The sequence below is a fragment of the Pezoporus flaviventris genome, unplaced genomic scaffold (genome assembly GCF_033815535.1).
Source record: "Pezoporus flaviventris isolate CSIRO_AGI_PZ_B2104156 unplaced genomic scaffold, CSIRO_AGI_Pfla_v1 ptg000047l, whole genome shotgun sequence".
NCBI lineage: Eukaryota > Metazoa > Chordata > Aves > Psittaciformes > Psittacidae > Pezoporus > Pezoporus flaviventris.
In genome coordinates, this window is record NW_026892595.1 from 1,803,505 (window position 1) to 1,821,748 (window position 18,244).

General features: G+C 36.7%; 1 protein-coding gene across 4 annotated transcripts in view; it reads right to left on the reverse strand.

Annotated features, from left to right (window-relative positions):
• ESYT2 (extended synaptotagmin 2) overlaps positions 1-18,244 on the reverse strand; it is a 74,350-nt gene that overhangs the window by 36,548 nt on the left and 19,558 nt on the right. For all 4 annotated transcript variants that reach the window (XM_061468011.1, XM_061468013.1, XM_061468012.1 and 1 more), the window contains exons 2-6: positions 8,566-8,607; positions 7,723-7,857; positions 6,475-6,551; positions 3,228-3,300; positions 2,325-2,414 (exon numbers count right to left, since the gene is read on the reverse strand). In XM_061468011.1, coding sequence (XP_061323995.1) covers positions 2,325-2,414; positions 3,228-3,300; positions 6,475-6,551; positions 7,723-7,857; positions 8,566-8,607 — 417 coding nt within the window. The remainder of the gene's footprint in view (positions 1-2,324; positions 2,415-3,227; positions 3,301-6,474; positions 6,552-7,722; positions 7,858-8,565; positions 8,608-18,244) is intronic.

Consider the following 18,244-nt stretch of genomic DNA (forward strand, 5'->3'; position numbering starts at 1 on the left):
CCCACTAAGTCACCAGACTCACTAATAAAGTATCATGACAGTAGGAATAAAGACAAAATTACTCCTGACAAAGAATTTCCTAAAGTTCAGGAGGCCAGTGACCACAAATGAGAGGTGTATCATTTGGTATATTTTCAGTTTACTATATCAGGTGCAAGTTGTCCGAGTCAAGCACTCAGCCAGTACATGGCACTTAGAGTGGATCAGGAACAGAAAGGACTGGGCACAGGTACCAGAGCGAAAAGCTAACTGGAGGTATCTGGGAATACCAAAAATTGAAGGTTCAGAAAAATGCTACCAGAGCATGATGCTGGGAAACAGAAGAGTCAGGAACTGCTCACGAACCAGCTCACCTGCTGCTGATTTCTACCTCCCTATCCCCCTGTCAGCTCTCTTGCCTCTCCTCTAAAAAGCAACAAAGCAGTAGCTGCAGGAGGCACCCCAGGAAAGCAGCCCAGGCACACTATACCAGGTCACAGCTCTGGTACTGAATGTGTCAGAAAGGCTTCTGCAGAAGGACTGTACACTGGTTTCTTTCTCAGTGAATACAGAGCAGAGCTGAGAGAGAACATCAACATGACAAAAGGTCATTCCTGTAAGAAAAAAAAAACCTAAAGCCTGTGTCCACACAGCTAAACTCTTCTCCCTGTTCCTCAAAAATAGTTTGCATTTAACTTGTTTATTGGATGGTCCCTGTATGAGCTGGGCACTGGAAATTGTTTGGGAGAGCACTAAATGAATAAAAAAAATAACATGAGACAGCACACTAACAATTACACAGCGCAAACTACCATAAAGTGGAGTTCAATCCTTGTCATGGCCCTGCTTTGACTGCTAGTATAAACAGATGTCCTACGCTCATACTGCTCAGCCAGAGGGTAAAAAGAGACAAAACTTAATCAGACATCTCCTAATGTTTAGACTTGCCTCAAAGAAATGTGTAGAAATCCATGTTTGGTTCATCCCACTATAGTTCTCCAGCCTTTTCCAAATATGAGCAATGATGTTCTATCAGTTTTGCTTGAATTATTTAACTTTTACCAAAAATCTCACTAAATTATCTACAAAATATTTCCAAATTCTTGCATGTTTCAAGTCTAGGTTCTCTCTACCCAAGCACATGTGGTTTCCCCAAACAGATGAAACAAGCCACATAAATTACACAAGTGACACCGTAAGTTTTTCCTAGGCTGCATATAAACACCGATACAAACCTATCTTTCCAACAAATTAGTAAAAATCTGTCAGAGATAGATGACAGAGACTCACAGTGTCTCTAGACAGCCTACTGCAGTGCTTCACTACCATTCAGGCCTTTCCTTATCCCCCTTGTCCAGCTTGAACATTCCTTGCTGTGATTATTTCGTATCCTATCTGCCACTGAAATGAAGAACTGATTTTGTGTTTCTTTTCTGTAAGTGCCTTTCACATTTTGACAAACATGTTGTTCTTTGTCTTCTCTAAACTAAACAATTTCCATTCTTTTGGTCTGTCCTTGAGGGTCAAGTTTATTCTCATCTCCCTACTTTGGATACTCTCCAACTCGCTAGTACTTTTGCTGAAGTGCTGTGTCTAAAACAGAGAGCATTTCTGGGTTATCCACTTATTTACACACACCAGACTAGCTATATTGTTGTCATACCAAGCAGACCTTGTTGGCTTACCTTTGTTTCACTGTTATTCATGCCCAAATGAACACTTTGGCCTAGCACATATTCCAGTTGAATTACGTGACACCCTCTCTTTCTCTGACTTCTGCTACTGTCATGATTGTTTCGAAATCCAATTCCATCTCACACTGTACTTCATCTGTTCTCATACTTGGATCACTGGTAAATGTAATGGAAATTGCCCACCTGCTACCCAGGTTAAAATCCTCAGTCATCATAGAGGGTAATCTCAAAACACCTATTCTGATTTTAATTTATGGTAACACCAGCATGTTTTTTAAAACAACCTTGCGCAGATGTTGTGGAATTTTAATTTAAACCACACTCACCTGCAGACTGTCATGAGAAAAAGCAGCAAAAGCTTTTTTTACAAACAACCTAGATGACGTCTATTCACCTTTATTTGTCCAGAAGACATGCGAGAAAAAATTAACAGCTTTAACAGAATAGACTTCAGAATTCCAAGGTAATTATTACTCATCTTGGTTTCTTCCAGCATTTATTACATTTGTCCACTTTTTTCGGGGAAAGTTCAACCAAATGGTAGCAATTTCCCAAATTCTTTCCTTTTGCTGTTTAATTCTTGCTGCATCGTTTTCTGACTACTATGATAAGCACTCTAAAAAGAGTAGCAAAAGAGTTAAAAGCACTTACAGGTTTCCTAAGGAAAAAAAGGGATAGTGCTCCAATTAGGGGCATGTCTCCAATTAGTGGTTCCAGGATAACCCTCATAGTGCCATGAATCTGCAAAAGAGGAGGAAGAAAAGGTAATGGGATAAACTTTAGTTAAAACTTTAAATGAAATTTACTCACTGGTAATGTTCACACTTCTGATTCACTAACTTCTTGATTATAGAAGAGTTTTATGCATATAGCTTACATATCATCCAAACCCAATGCCTATTCACACAGGCATTGAATAGTTGGGCTTACAAATTCTTTACGTTAACCTACATGAGGGTGTGTCATGTTAGTGACAATTTTGCCGAAAATATGAAGTAGATTATTTACACAGCTCAATATAAATATTTGTGGCACAAACCAATACAACAGCAACCACAACTACTAGAACAAACATTAGTAAATGCTAATAGGTATGTCAAGACAGACAAAGCATAATATTTTTCCTTGTTAGAGAGATCCGCTATCAAAAAGTAAAGGAAATTTGAGAAACAATATCAGAAGGCAATGCTAATTATAGTAATTGCATGTAAACTAATGATTTAATCTAATACTGAAATACTAAGTAAACCAAAACTTCAAGCTCTATGGTCCCTTCACAAACCTATGCAACACATGAACATTGGCTTAATGTGAAATTGTCTCCACCTTTTCTAGTAGAAAAGGTTAATGTTTATAATGATTCTATATCTGAAATTTACCCTTTCAGCTAAGTCATGCTACTGAAATTATTATGCAATATCAATATTATGCAACTGTGAAACAATAGTAACAAAACTACACAATTATTGGTTTTCTTATAAACTATTTAAATCAGAAAACAACAATGCAGTGATGACTCTGTATCAAAATCAAAAGAAAAAAAAATAATTTTACCTGTATACTTTTCACACCAGCTCTACAGAAGTATCTCTTGATCTCCAAGTCAATTTCACAGTTTCCAACAAAACTAAAACCAAAAAGAAAGTATATATTTCATTTTGATGGCCTAAAATGCAACACACAGTTGCTTTGCACTGTCATAACAGTATATTTTCTATCTCAATCCATACATAAGAAATGCATGTTAAAACATTACAACATATAACAGTCAAGATTGTTAAAAAAATTACATCCCCTTCAAAACATCACCACTCTCAAAGTCACTCAAATACATACATAGGTATGCTATCCTCTCCAGAAGCATGCATAAGTAGCCTTACTTTTGGGAAATAACAGACACAGGAATCATACTCCACTTCAGGAAAGCTCTATAGATATCATTGATAGTACATTTACCCAAATCCACTCTCATCTAATATAATCACGAGAATCACTAGACAGAGATGATTATTTTGCTAAAGATCAAAGTTGTCTGCAATATACAGACTTGCAAAACCAGTCATATTTAGAAATTCAATAAGCTAGGCATGCTGAGCTGGATGTTCAGCTAAGCAAGATTTAAGCCAAAAACAGCTGAGCCCTTTCTGAACGGAGAGAGGAGGCAAGAAGTAAATTGGAAAATAATTTACTGAAAACAAGGGAAGTTCATCCCTGAACAGTTTTTGCATCCCCTTTTTGGGAATCCAAGGTCAAGGGCTTGAAATTTTGCAGATGTCGCCCTGTATCTTGGAGATGGATTTGTAGAAGAAAATAGCCCCATCTACTTTGCCCATGCTGCAAGACTAAAAGATTATGTGCACACAACTCAGGCTCAGATATGAGCAGCTGTTTTTCCTGAAGCTCGATGGAGGTCAAGCATGTGACAGCAGAGTTGAGCAGATCTTCTTCAAGAACTGCTGCTGCTGTGAGCCATGTTGGGTCTGAAAACAAACTAATTCTGAGACTCAAAAAGAAATTTAGGAAGAAAACTTGAGGTCCCCTTGCACGACCCCTGCCCCCTCCCCTGGCAACTGATGGCCACAAGGTTCTATCAAAACAAAATGAAGGTGAGGGTTACTGCATCCAGGATATCCTTTACTGAAATCTTCTGTAGTCTCCTGGCCTCTGTGCGTGATGGTGCTCTCTACAGGATTTCAAGTAAATGCAAATCTTATTAATGCCTTAAACAGAAATAAACAATACTGTCAGGATATTCTTGTAAACATCCAACACCGGAATTTATTTTGGACTATTCAAAAGATAAGACTGTGCAGAATCTGTCTGGGGAAATGGAACACAACAACATGATAGGGTTCAATGTGAAAGGAAGGTGACCGTTGCTTTCCCTGGAAAGAATGTAGTGTGACTGTAGAGTTTAAAAATAGACATATAATTTTTAATACACAATTTAAAAGGATGTAATTTCTATTTTTAACTATGTAACTATAAATAGAGATAGTAAATATATATACACACACAGAGACACACACATATAGAATTGCATAACAACATGACACAGAGAAGCAAGGTCAATCAAACCCTGCAACTGAAACCTCAATCTTGGCACTTCATAGCATCAGAACTATTTGCGTTATGAAGACTGGAAATCAGGAATATGCTAGTTTGAAAGTCCGCAATAACATGATGACAAATGGAAGTAAAAATAGTAACAAGCTGCATTTGAGAGTTGTAAGTCAACAACTTTTGACCTTATAATCAAGTTAAGCATGGCTTTATCCCCCAAGATATTTGTCTGGGTCCATTAACAAGTGATGCCATACAGAATTTCACTGTAACATAACATGTAACTTGCAGTCACCTTTAGTAAGCAAATTCTATACATTTTGAGCATAATATCCCAGAAATATTTGTGACCCCTGTAATGTACAGATCACTGAGATAGATTACAGTTTAATCAGGACAGTCTTGAAAAACTGTAACTGCAGCTGTACTGAATCAGATGAGAAGCACAGTATATTACTGTATGTGGTCATTGTAGGCCACAGAAGGTACCTAGAAGAAAAATGAACAAAGAATATGACAAACATATTTCCCAGCTTACAATGATCTGTGATTCTGAACTTATTATTTTTTAGGTGATCTTTAGAAGGTCTTTTGACAGCATTTTTATATCTGTCTTCTCCAAGTATAATGGTAGCAAGTTTCTCAATTGAAATATACCACATGAACAAAAGATATTTCCATGTATTTAGATCTTCAGCCTAAAACTTTCTTTTAATGCCTCTATGCTTGTAATGAGAAGATGAAGACACTCAATTGTAGACAATTAACAAATATGCCCTCAATATCTCAATGTTTTTTTGCTTTCTTTACTACAGTTCACATTTAATTTGACAGATTTTATCTTGTTTTCTGTTGATCCATAACCTTTCATTTTCCCCAAGGATTTACTATCTTCATGTGCTTCAGTAAACTGTCTACTTATTAACAATATATCGTCATTTGCTCAAGCTGTTAATTTTTTCCCTTGTCCATCTCTGTCACAAGAAACAAGACTGTTCAATTGTAACATCAGTTTGACAATTTTTTTACATAAAGCTCATAGAAATTAAGAGAAAGATAAAGTGTTCCCATTGAAAACATGGTCCTGAAACTGAATCTTTAAATACATTTTCCAAGGACTGCTTTGTGAATTAGCTAGTCAAGCTCCTTATAAGAGTAAAGCTCTTAAAAGCATAGTACTTGTTTCAAAAGGTTCTGAAAAGCACTACGAAACAATGATTATAATACACTCAATATCCTTGCAAAACAATAAAAACTAAACCAAACCCACACTCCTTTTGCAAGAAAACTTAAAAGCAAAAGCAAAGAAATCAAGGAAGATGCACAAGATACTAAAGAAGTGTTCTGGAGAGATATTCATTTAATGTTTATAAAAATATATAAGTAACTGAGAAAAGTAAAAAGCCTCAAACATCTTAATTGTAGACTAAATTTCATAGCAAAGTTTTAATACATTAATTAAAAAAAAAATCAAAGATAGTGCTTTAGCTTTGGAATATAGGTTTTTATTAAACAACATTACTTTGATGATGCAGTCACACTGAGCTGATAATACTATTTCCCTCAGATAAATGCTATTTACAGCATGTAGTTCCTTCCTCTATTCATACACAATTAGAACTAACTAAATTTGCATAATGAAGCAGTTCTCCTTTCAGGCCAATATAAATGCTCACTCAAACAAAGCACATATTAAAGCATGGGCACCATTGTGACATGATTATATAATAAAGTTTACCTGATTTGAAGATCCAAAATTATCTGTCTTTTGTCCACATTTTCAGTGTACACTTTTACACCATTTATTCGCAGAGGCTGAAAAAATGAAGCAAGTAAAAGTTGGATCCTTCTACTGAACTGTACCATATTAATCTCTTAACTTCAAAATAAACGTGAATATATGTATATTCATGCTTGAAAAGTTTACTATAAGCATCATTAAAAGGTGTGAATTAAAGCTATCAATTTAGCTCAAAATGTTATTTCAAGGGTAAAAATTACCTTGCTAGGATCCACTCAGTCACAGCCTTAATGGAAATTACCCTGGGTTTACACCACTAGATTTCAAGATTTATGAAAATTTAATATCAAGCTTTCTCTCTCCCCCCAATAAACATGTCATTTCTCTGTACCTGTACACGTCTAACACTCCCAGACAAAGCATTCTTTTCTGTGCAACTAAAAGAAGCTAAATTTAATTAAAAAAAAAACAAAAAAGAGCATTGCCTTAAGCGGAATTTAGTCAGATTGAATGGAAAAGAATCCACAGTCCCCAACAAAAGTATCAACCACTCTGTGTCCTCTCTCTAAACCACTGTGTTCATGCTTCTCCTATCCCCTGCCGCCCCCATTCAGAAACAGCACATAACAAACATTCCGAAGACTCCAAGCTTCATCAAATACTAGGTGGGAAAGGATGAGCAATGACCTTATTTAGCACCACATCTGGAAATCTCAGGGGCATGTAAGAGCTACATGTTATAACTCCTTCTTCCATGGGACTGAACAGAAGGTAAACACCTATCTGCTCCTTGATACTACGCTATGGTTCCTTGGAAAGCTGAGCCAGCAGCCTTGAGGTTGGATTCCATACACAGCATGATTAACATGTTTATCTGTAATTGCCCTTGGGTCATCTGGCAAGAAAAGGATAATGGTCCCTGCTCACTGATCGTTAGCACATAACAGGAACAGTATTAATCATGTGGCTATGAGCTTTTCAGTTGACTAACAGTTACTATACCTTGAGTCTTCTCCCATTCTCAGGCAAATTCTGAAGCAGACACCCCAGGAAAAAGAAAAAAATACAAAAACAAAACCAAAAAAAGCTTCTGCTAAAAAAGGCTCATGGTTTTATTTTATTTTAATGTTACAAGAGAAACCAAAATCAGTGTTACCAAGAAATACTTCTGCGTGGATGTAAGCAGGCTACATGATAACAGTATGTAAGACAGAGCCTCTTAGAAAAACTTCATCAGCAACTCACCTGATGACCAATGTCAATCTTTGTAAAACTGAAGGTACTGAGGTGGTTGTTTGCTCCTCTTACTGCTGGTTCTATGGTTTCCCGGAAGAGCTTCTCAATAAATTGGCAAATAAAAGGCCACATCTGTTTTACAGTCTAAGACGAAAACCAATAAATATCTACATGGAATGCAAATTCAAACATAACTAAAAACCTGTTCTTTAAGGCATATGTAAGAGATTTTGTACAAAGTTTGAAACATAGAAGTTTTCTTTACAGTTCACTAGAGACATAAGAACTGGTTCCTTTTTACATAGTGGAAAGCTTTCTGGAATTTGCACGAGTCTAAAGCACTGGAGGAGGAGAAAAACAATTTAAAGAATTTTCTTCTCTTACCCTATGAATGCATATGCATTCAGCACTGATGCTGATTGTTGGGGAGAAGGGTGAAGAGAAGTTTATTTGCTACACAAAGTTGTATCTTAGGTTATCACACATGCAAATCAAAACTGCAAAACTAATTTGTTTTTAGATTGTAGGTCAGGAACCTACAGTAACTGGAAAGTATCCCAGACAAGTAATATATAAATGACTGTGTTTACAGCTGCTATGACTTCCACACAATTACAGCTCTCATTATTCTAATGCCACTTACAGTCATTCTCCAAAACTCACTATTTCAAGACCAGGAAAATAGATTTAATCTTTCTCATGACTAACTGGATCAACGACCAGAAGCTTCAAGTGTATGAAGTTAAAACTACCCTGTTCTCTGATTCTTGCCACCTTTTTTTTTTTCTTTTGTATCTCAGATTTCCCTCCTACCCCTTCCCATTTGGAAGGGATGCTAATGACTCCTCTTACCTTGTTGAGCCATTCTGCCCTCTCTGTGTCTGGAAAATGGACCTAAAAAAAAAAAATCCAAAACAAACAAACAAAAATTAATACAAATACAAAACACTTTACTTACTCATGTCTAGTAATTAATAATAAAGGAAAGCTTAGGGGATCTCCCTATGAGCAATGTATACAGTGATCAACAGATTAAGCAGTTAATGTTCTTGACAAGAATATTAGAATTCAAGCAGATAAAAATATGAACTAATTTCTGCACTACATAGTTACGGATCCAAGCATATATTTAATAGTGGTATCTGGATTAAAGTATTGCTTTAAACCATAAATGAACTAAAAAATTATAAATAATACACAACATAGCTGACTCAGCTAATGCCAATCTAATTTACCTCTTGTTTGAGGGTTTTAACATGATACACCTGCCAGAGTCCTGACTGTAGTTTTACTTCCTTTCATTTATGCCAGATCTTCTGCAATATCAATGAATCATTGCTAGAAACATTTAATCAGTGAAGCTGAAGCTCAGGAATATGCATTTAGTTTTTGCCTAAAGCCCTTTGAAAGACATTTTTAGTGATTTCTTAACTGCAGAAATCACTAAGAAGCGGCAGTATGATGGTACATACGTGTGATGAAAAGTAGCCATCACAACAGGAAAACACCAGTTAAACACCGGAAGAACAGATGCAGTTTTCCAGACAGAGAAGGAAAGCACAATTAATGGCTTTACATCCTACAAACGCGCACACGAGCTAAAACCTGAAGCAGTTCAGTAGAAGCAGAATTAACAAGCATTTCTTTAGAAACAAACAGCTTCTACAATGAGATGCAGATCACACTTCTAAAACACAAAGAGCCTTTGAACACACTAAAAAACTGTGACCTACATACACTGACTTCCATGAAGCAATGTCTCAACTGAATTGCAAAGTCTTAATCTCTTCATAGCATAACAGATTGCACCACTGGTTTTAGCAGCAGTGCCTACTGGTTATTTTCATTATGCATATATCCCAAATGTGAACAGCCAGTGAAATACATCCTTTTTTAACTGTGTTTTCAGCAAGTTGGATTTGAAGGCAAGTCACATTACTGAAAAGAGGGCAGATTTAAGTTAGAGCTAAGCTAGAAATTCTTCACTGTGAGTATGGTGAGACACTGGAACAGCCCGCCCAGAGAAGCTGTGAATGCCCTATCTCTAGCAGGGTTTAAGGGCTGGACAGAGCTTTGAGCAGCCTGGTCTAGTGGAAGGTGTCCCTACCCATGGCAGGGGGGTTGGAACTAGATGAGCTTTAAAGTTCCTTATAACCCAAACCACAACTGATATTCAATACATCTGACTGGGATAAAACAAGTAGCACCTCTCTCTTGCACCCACCAAGCACCCTTCACATTCAGTCCTGAATTATTCAGAATCTCTTGAGATAGGCTGGGAAACAAGCAAAAGGCCATACTAATATGTAGCCATATACACTGATTCATTAATTTTTAATCTTATCTATTGTACCATCTTTCTTAAGGCCTTGCTTATCAGGACACAGTTCATAATTTTTCCACAGATTTAATAATTACTTCTCCTTCAGTGTGACACATCAGTCATGCTCCTACCATTATTTGAGTTAGTATTAAGCTAACTCCTTAATTACATAGAATCATAGAATAGTTAGGGTTGGAAAGGACCTTAAGATCATCTAATTCCAGCCCCCCTGAGCCTAGTTTACTTCTACAGTTGCACATGTTAACAGCAACAAATAATACAATTAATTATGTCTTCCATTCACGTTTCTCACCCTTTTCCATCCTAGCTTTTTTACTTGTTCCAGTTCTAGCATAATTCAGTTGTATTCAGTGCCTATACTGATCCCCAAAACAGAGAGCAGAGAATACAATCTTCCACCTTCAAGACTAGACAACCTTGAATCAAAAGTTGAACTTTATTTAATCTTCAGATATTCCACAACAAGATAGGATGAAAACAAGTCATAAACATTAATCAGTCTACTAATTCCAACGATTTTTAGCCTGCTATATGAGACTGCAGTATTAATGGTAATGTAATTCACTTTAAGAGCTTTTGATATCAAAAACAATACTATGCAAAGACAACTGGGGAAAGCCTGAGGGGCGAAGTTGGTACCTTAGATCAGTCAGGACTGACACATTGAGGCAACTGCACAAACATTTTCTGGCCGGAAACAGAAACAAGAATCAAACTAGCTGATGTGCAAAATCTGTTAACTCATGTATAAAATCTCTTAGACAAGCATGACACAGAGAGACAGAAGTCAAGTTTTCAGCAAAGACAGTCAAAGACTGAAAGCATTTTCCACTTGGTTTCTGTTATTAAAATGCTCATGTAGGTTTGACAAATACTGTCTCATTCCAACCACCTGGATTAGGCAGTATTCAAAGGAAAGTATAACTAGAGAACTGTGTAAGAAATGCCCTAACAATCACATTCATCACAAAAAAAAAAAACAAAACATAATACTACATGTTCCAGAAATTTAATACTAAACGTTATATTGAAAAATACTTGGAAGTGCTCAAAAGTTTCTGCACATAAAAAAAAAATACATAATTTAGCTTTCTCACACAACTGCTTGTGCTCAGCTCTAAAGAATTTTCATGCTTACTTCCTATTTCTGACATGCTCATATCTTGTTCTCTCAAAACCTCAATTCAGAACTTATTATTTTTCTAATGATCAATAAAATACTAGAAAGAGCCCAAGGAATGCACTTCCTTGTTCTGTCCTGAAAGATAATAAAACAAAATAAGGACAAAAGAAAAACACTAACAAGCTCCTATTTCTGTAATAACAGCACAAACTTTCCTTACCCACAAATATTTTATTATTCAAACTCTCTAAGTTCTTCATATTGGCTAAATTAACTCAGTTTTCTGCCCAGATGATCATGTGTCTTTCTAAGGAAACAATGTTAGACAAAGAATAATAACCATTAAACTCAAACACTACAGACTAAATATTGGTGGGAAATTTTGAAAAGTCAAACAGTAATCAGCAAATGGTATCAAATGAGTTTCGAAGCAAGAATAATAATACTGCTGCCTTTAGTGTAATTCTTCGCTCACATAAGGGTAGTTTCACCTATCTACGTAACTATCACTAAAAGTAAGCATTGACAGGAAAATCAGAAATAATGTTAAGTTACAACACCCTTCTGAAAGTAATGCTGAATTGCTCCCACCACAAGTTACCGGTATTAATAACCTACTTTACAATATAAACTGTACAGTAGTTATTATTCACTGATACCCTCACTGTAAAACACTTGTTTCTAAAATTATCATTTGTAGCATTTCTGCATCCTTAAAGCTACTTACCAGCCAACCCTTATTAAACTTTCACTTAATGATTAATGCATAGTCCCAAGTACTGTTTACATGAACTGAAACAATAAAAATGGCACCAACAGCCAAAATACAAAACTACTGCTATTGACCAGAGTATTCCATAAAGCGAAAACTTTATTGCTACAAACCAATCACTTCCTCAGAAATTGTATATTTCAGCAGAGAAGAGGAAGCAGTAAAAGCAATTTAGGTTAAAAAAACAAAAAACAAAAAACAAAAACCAACCAAAGAGAACCCCAAACAAAACAAACCCCCCATACCACTGTATATTGGCTATTTTGCCCCGTTTATTTGCTCCCTTCCTCCACCGCAAGGATTAAAGATAAGAATTAAATTTTATACTCCATTAAAAACAATGTACTATAATAGCTATATTTAATAGGTACTTATCTGAGTCAGCACTGCACAGCTTATGTCTAGTTCTTCCCATTTGTGCTGTTTAATTATTTGTTGCTCCAGATGTAAATCTTACATAAGGTCACACAATATAACAAAGCTTCCTGATATAGTCACCATGTAACTATTCCTGAGCAGTTTTCCAGTCATTTTACAAATCTCCCTTCTGCCTACTTTGGAAAGTTAAAATCCTCCTCTCTACCAAAAGCCCAGCTTAAACATAGAAATATAAAAGTGTATCACAATTTGTCTTCATAGTCTTTCCATGCATCATCAGTGGAGAGAGAGAGCACACCACAGGAGGAAAGTCAGGACAGAAACCTAATTTAGGTGCTCTAAATCACTTTCTGAATACATAGCATAAGCAGCTATTTAACTACTAAGCCTAAGGCTAGGTGGTGTGGCAAAAAGAAACACACTAAAATTAAATTATCCTTTGAATTACAACTGCCAGATTAATTTGTCTAAACTCACTGCACTTGTAACTCAAAAAGTCTGGCAAAAATTAGTAAAAGAATTAAGAAGAATCCCAACACGAATAGAATAAAGAGTGTCACACAGCAATATTCAAGCTCAATTTAACAGCTATCCACTCCACTATTTTCCAGTCAGTAAAGCAGGCTGGCCTAAGGACATTTTAGGTAAAACAGAGCTGAGCAGTGCTAATGGCTTAACCCCATGTACCCCAGCCAGCCTCTAGCTCTTTGGAGAAAAAATGAGCAGCAGTAGGTGAAGTATTTGTTCCATTCCAAAGAGGAACCAATGCAGTCCTCTGCTACTCAACATGATCTGAAGAGGCTTATCCACAAACATAGACTGGGGGACAACCGCTCCTTTCTAAGAGGAGGTAAAGAAGTTGGGGCTTGAAGGGAAAGCAGAAAACCCAGGCTTCTCCTGTTACGCCAAATATCTACATCCAAGGTTATCCTAGCAATTTTCCTAATCTCTACCAGCCCCAGAAATTACTGTAGCTCCCATATCTTCTGAATTACAGGGTAAAACATGCTAAATATTTACTGTTGCAGAACTGCAGGATTCAGTATTCCCAAAAGAGAAGGTTAAATTGTTAACAATGAGGGTTCCTCAAAAAATGCTGCAATCAACCACATGCCCTTGCTACTAAATTAACAACTATTTCCACTATGTTTTGGTAATCTCGCTCTGTTTAGTGTCCGCAGTCTTAAACATATTTAAATTACTAGCCTTTGCACAGCAAAATTCATATTCAGTGTTATCAGCATGAGGATAAGTGAGGACTCTTGAAACGCTCAGAATCATTGGGGGGTGTTGCATACTTCAAAAAAGTAGTACAGGTTTTGATAGCAAATGCCTCTTTACAGCAGGGAAAAAAAAAAAAATCAGATGTCAGAAAATTAAGGTAAAGGGGAAAAAAATTAAAAAAAAAAAAAAAAAACACACTGTAAGAAAAACACAGAGGGAAAGGAGATGGGGAAGGGCCCTGTAGTCATTACCAGGCTCTCTCTCTGATAACTGTAAAACTTGAAGGGAAAATGGAAACGTTGGAAAAAGTGGAAACATACCTAAATGGAGGAAACAGCTGTAACACCAAGCAAGGTTAAGGATTGTATTTATTTATAAACTGGAATGTAAGCCATTTAAGTGTTTGGACAACACATTGGAAAACAAAATAAACCTTAAAAAAAAATAAAATACATGCCCTTTGAGTCAGATTTCAACCCATGAGAGGAGACTGGCATTAGAAACACATACTTGGTATCCCACCAAATGTTTCTAAAACATTCTACCAGCACAAACATTGTCATCCCACGTGAACTGTCACTATCAGTTCAGCAAGTCCTAAAAGCTGCCACAAGTTACAGCTCAGCACAAGTTTTCCAGTGTGATCTTTACTGTATTCTCTACTCCCTCACAAGCTATCTGCCTCAGTGTGAGCATCAAGGCGAAAAATAATTCTTTCAACAACAACACAGCAATTTAACACCAAACAAGTTGGCACTTGCAGAAAGTCTGAAACAAATGGCTTTTCAACACCTCTGGGTTTCAATACTAACATGAGAAAGCTACTATAATAAAATTAACATACCTCAAGTAATAAAACTGAGATTCTTTATATGGCATAGAAAGTTTTATTTTATTGCAAACTTCTGTGACCTCTATCTCCTTCCCCTCCTTAAAGGTCTAAAGGAAAGCCTAATATACTGACCAGTCCAAACCTGGAATAAACAGTAGCTCACATACACAGGACACTTCAGCATTCTATGCCCTGAAGGACCTATTTCCTAATATATATTTGTAGGGACTATATCTGGGAGACAAAATGATAGCAGCACATAGGCTGTTTTTTGTGAAGTTGGGCTAAACTAGCATAAAACAGATCTTCGTGAAATGCTGCAAATGGTAGCAACACTGTAAGAAGAGTCACCACTACCCACATATACATCATTGAAATTAACTTAAAGCTCAAACTACACAGAGGGATCCAAAATCCACCCATTTCTGCTGCACCAGAATTAAAACAGAAAATAAATTCAAAATATATAATGCTTTTTAAAATTTTACCAATGATGATAAATGTGGCCACGTTTCTCATTTAAATAATACAAAGATACTACTTTGCTTAAGTTTTTTTTTTATTAGATGTAAAATGCATATGTAAGACTAGCTGAGAAAGTTGTCCCTCTGTTTGCATTCTCATTACAGAATTCACTGGAACAGCAATTAACAATCCTCCAGTTTTTGCCAGCAGCCTAGCAAAAATCTGATCAGTTTAAAGTTTTGGCAGATGTGGATTCAGAAGCCCTCCCCCTGCAGGCCTCCAATACTACCAGAATATTCTCATCTGGACATTACCCCTACCTTCTGTGGCAAACTACGTCTTCGGCAATGCAAAAGAATGCTGTGTTTGCAAAAGAAAAGCCCTGCCTAAAAGAGTCTCCAGAGCTTCAATACGACTGAAACAGCAGCCCAGAAGCAAGTCATGCAATTCAGAACTGAAGGATGATGAGAAGTCATGAAGCACAAAAGTTTCATTTTCTTCACGCACATCTTCAACATCTCTTAAATAGACCTCACTCATAATAGCAGTGAGGCTTGTCAAGAACTGCATTACTTTCCAGCAGTTTGACTCAAAAAAACTAGATAAAATTTGTCTAAGTGCTGCTATTTTTGCAGAGATAGACAAGCATGCCACAATACAAAGTTACCCAGAAACCTCCTACTTCACAGCAGCTTGCCATAAACAAAATCCTCCGGGATAGGCGTTATAAGCAGCTGCTCTGGAAGAATGACAGAACGGTAGTCTGCTAGTAAGTATGCGAACTGGGAAATCCTACTTCTAGCCTGACATTCAGCCTTTGCAACCCCAACTCGAGGAATGCTGCTCTGCCTATAAATTAAAAACTGAGCATCATTAACTTGGCTGAATCACTTGAAGAACAACACATAAAACAAAAGTCCCTTGCTTTACCACTAACAGTTACACAATTTCCTTCCAGACATCTGGAAATACACTGGCATGAGTTTGTCTTACCTTGATGCAGAGCCTACCCTAAACATAGCAGAGCACACTAGAGGGATCCACAAAGCTCACCTGTTACCTCTTTTGAAACAAAATTACTTTAAGACTTCAGTCCTCTACTGCAGATTCATCTTCCAGTGCCGCCTAATTTTAGTATTACCTTCAAGTACTAATACACAAGTACGATATATCATGACTCAGTCTTCAATATAGAGATGAAGTTAACTCTGTAACCAACCTGCTTTATTTTCCCTGCAGTTTAAGAGTATCTCGTAATTTTTCCTGAATTGCGTTTGCACTTCTACTTTCCAGCTGGAAAAGTATTCTAAGTTTTCAGTGATCAGTTTGGACTGGGACAGCACAGTAAAAGGAAAAAAAAAAATAAATTGAAGGTATGTGGGGCATTCAGCTGCTGGAACCTTTTAAAGGTTTCCACTTCCTGAAGAATCCACGTGCAGAACATCTGACATGAGATTGATATCCTGACACAGAAAGAGTCATATTTTTCACACCTACCTAGAATTTCTCTAGAATTTAACAAAGGCTCCTGGGTCATGCCTAAAACAAGATCTCTGCTTTCAGGGTGGGAGGTTTCCAACAAGTATCTTCAGCAATGCGGCACAGTTTGTCAAATTTGACAGAAAGTGTTCCTAAAACTCAAAACAAGTTATTGCAAACAAGAAAAAGCCTTTGCAACTTAATTTTGCTAAATTAAAAGATTAATCTTGCCTTAATCTTTCTCTACAAGAAAAAAATTAATCATGATAACTACATAGTTTTAAGAAATTAAGTCATGCTTCTCAGTTTGCTGGATAGGCTTCTTATTTTAAAAATCTCTTTATTATTATATTAAGAAACCCTCTATGTTTCATATAAAGACATTTAAATTTAAAAGCATTAATGAAATAACTGGATACACTAGGAATGCAAGGACCAAAACCATATTTATATTCAGCATGCAGGTCCACCAAGACCTAACAAGTCACCTGTATACACGTTTTCCCAGCGCCTTGATTGGTGTCTGCTGCCTGGCAGACATGCCAAAAGGCAGTCCTTGAGTTACACCACTGAAGTTCGTATCCATCACTAAAAACCCATCAAGAATAAAGAACCAAAGTGATGTTGAACACTTCTTAAAGTGAGGCAACATAAGAACCTGCTTGATCTCTTACTACCCACATTTACAATAGTGCTTTTATCTATACTATCTCCTTTTTTTTTCAGAGCCAGAATTCATTATCAAGTATTACGACAGCAGGGTGCCCTTTTCCAATCTCACCTTCAGTGGGCATCCACAGCAATAACAACTATATTTCAAATGCCAATAAAAGGCCACAACAAGCAGAGTTAAGGGAAAACAAAAAAAAAGAAAAAACAACCCCTCCCCCCCAAAAAAAACAAACAAAAAAAAATCAAAAAAACAAACAAAAAAACCAACCCAAAACCCACAACAAACTGAACAGCATAACACTTTACACAAGTAAAATATCAAGAACTGGATTTGCACCTATTAGAATCTTGCTGTCACACCAGGTTATAGATACGTAGCACAACCAAGGTTTACAAAATAAAACATTTCATGACAGCCCACATAAGCACATCTCCAAACTCCCACAAGCATTGCAACCATTACTGAAAGCAGAGACCCAGATTTCAAATGCTTAAGCTGCTGAAAAGTGTAGGATGAACGGTAGCTCTAAGAACTCACGGAATTTTACCCCTTGAAAAATCTTGCACAGTACTACCTTTTTGACATGTTATTGACTTTACCCTTTTATTCTCAAAAATAATTTCACTCTTTCTCCTCCTCTTCTAAATAAAGTCTTAATACCTTAAAATTTGAGATTTTGGGTATTAAAAGTTTTATGAAAGGCGTTAGCACCTTATTTTCATTTTGTTACATTTTAAAAACATGACCTCTTTTGTACTTTTTAAGCCTGCATAACAAATTCCTTTTCACTTCCCTTGAGAATCCAGATGTGTTCCCACTCCGCTGCACACAAGAGCATCTTGCTGCCTTGGTGGTCAACAGTAAAAATGTTTTCCTCTCTGGACTGCTAAATACTAACTTTCAAAACAGCTTATACAACCAGTGCCACAGCACAATTTACTATCTTTTGAATTGCCTTCAGCTATGAAAAGAAGTGCTGGGCTCTGCACCAAGTTGTCAGACATCCTCATTGTTGCCATCTAGACTAAAACATTGAAGGTTTCTCGTCTTTTACTCCACTGACCCACTACCCCCTTTACTAACCCCTGCAGTCAGCAGCTCTGATTCACTAAGACCAAGTTCCCTCCATCAGAGAGACCTTATTCCTGTTAGCGCTTGCAAGGGCACATAGCTCATCTCTCTAAGGGACCATGCAGGGCTTCTATGAGGACTAAACCAGACATCAACCTTGAGGAAAAAAT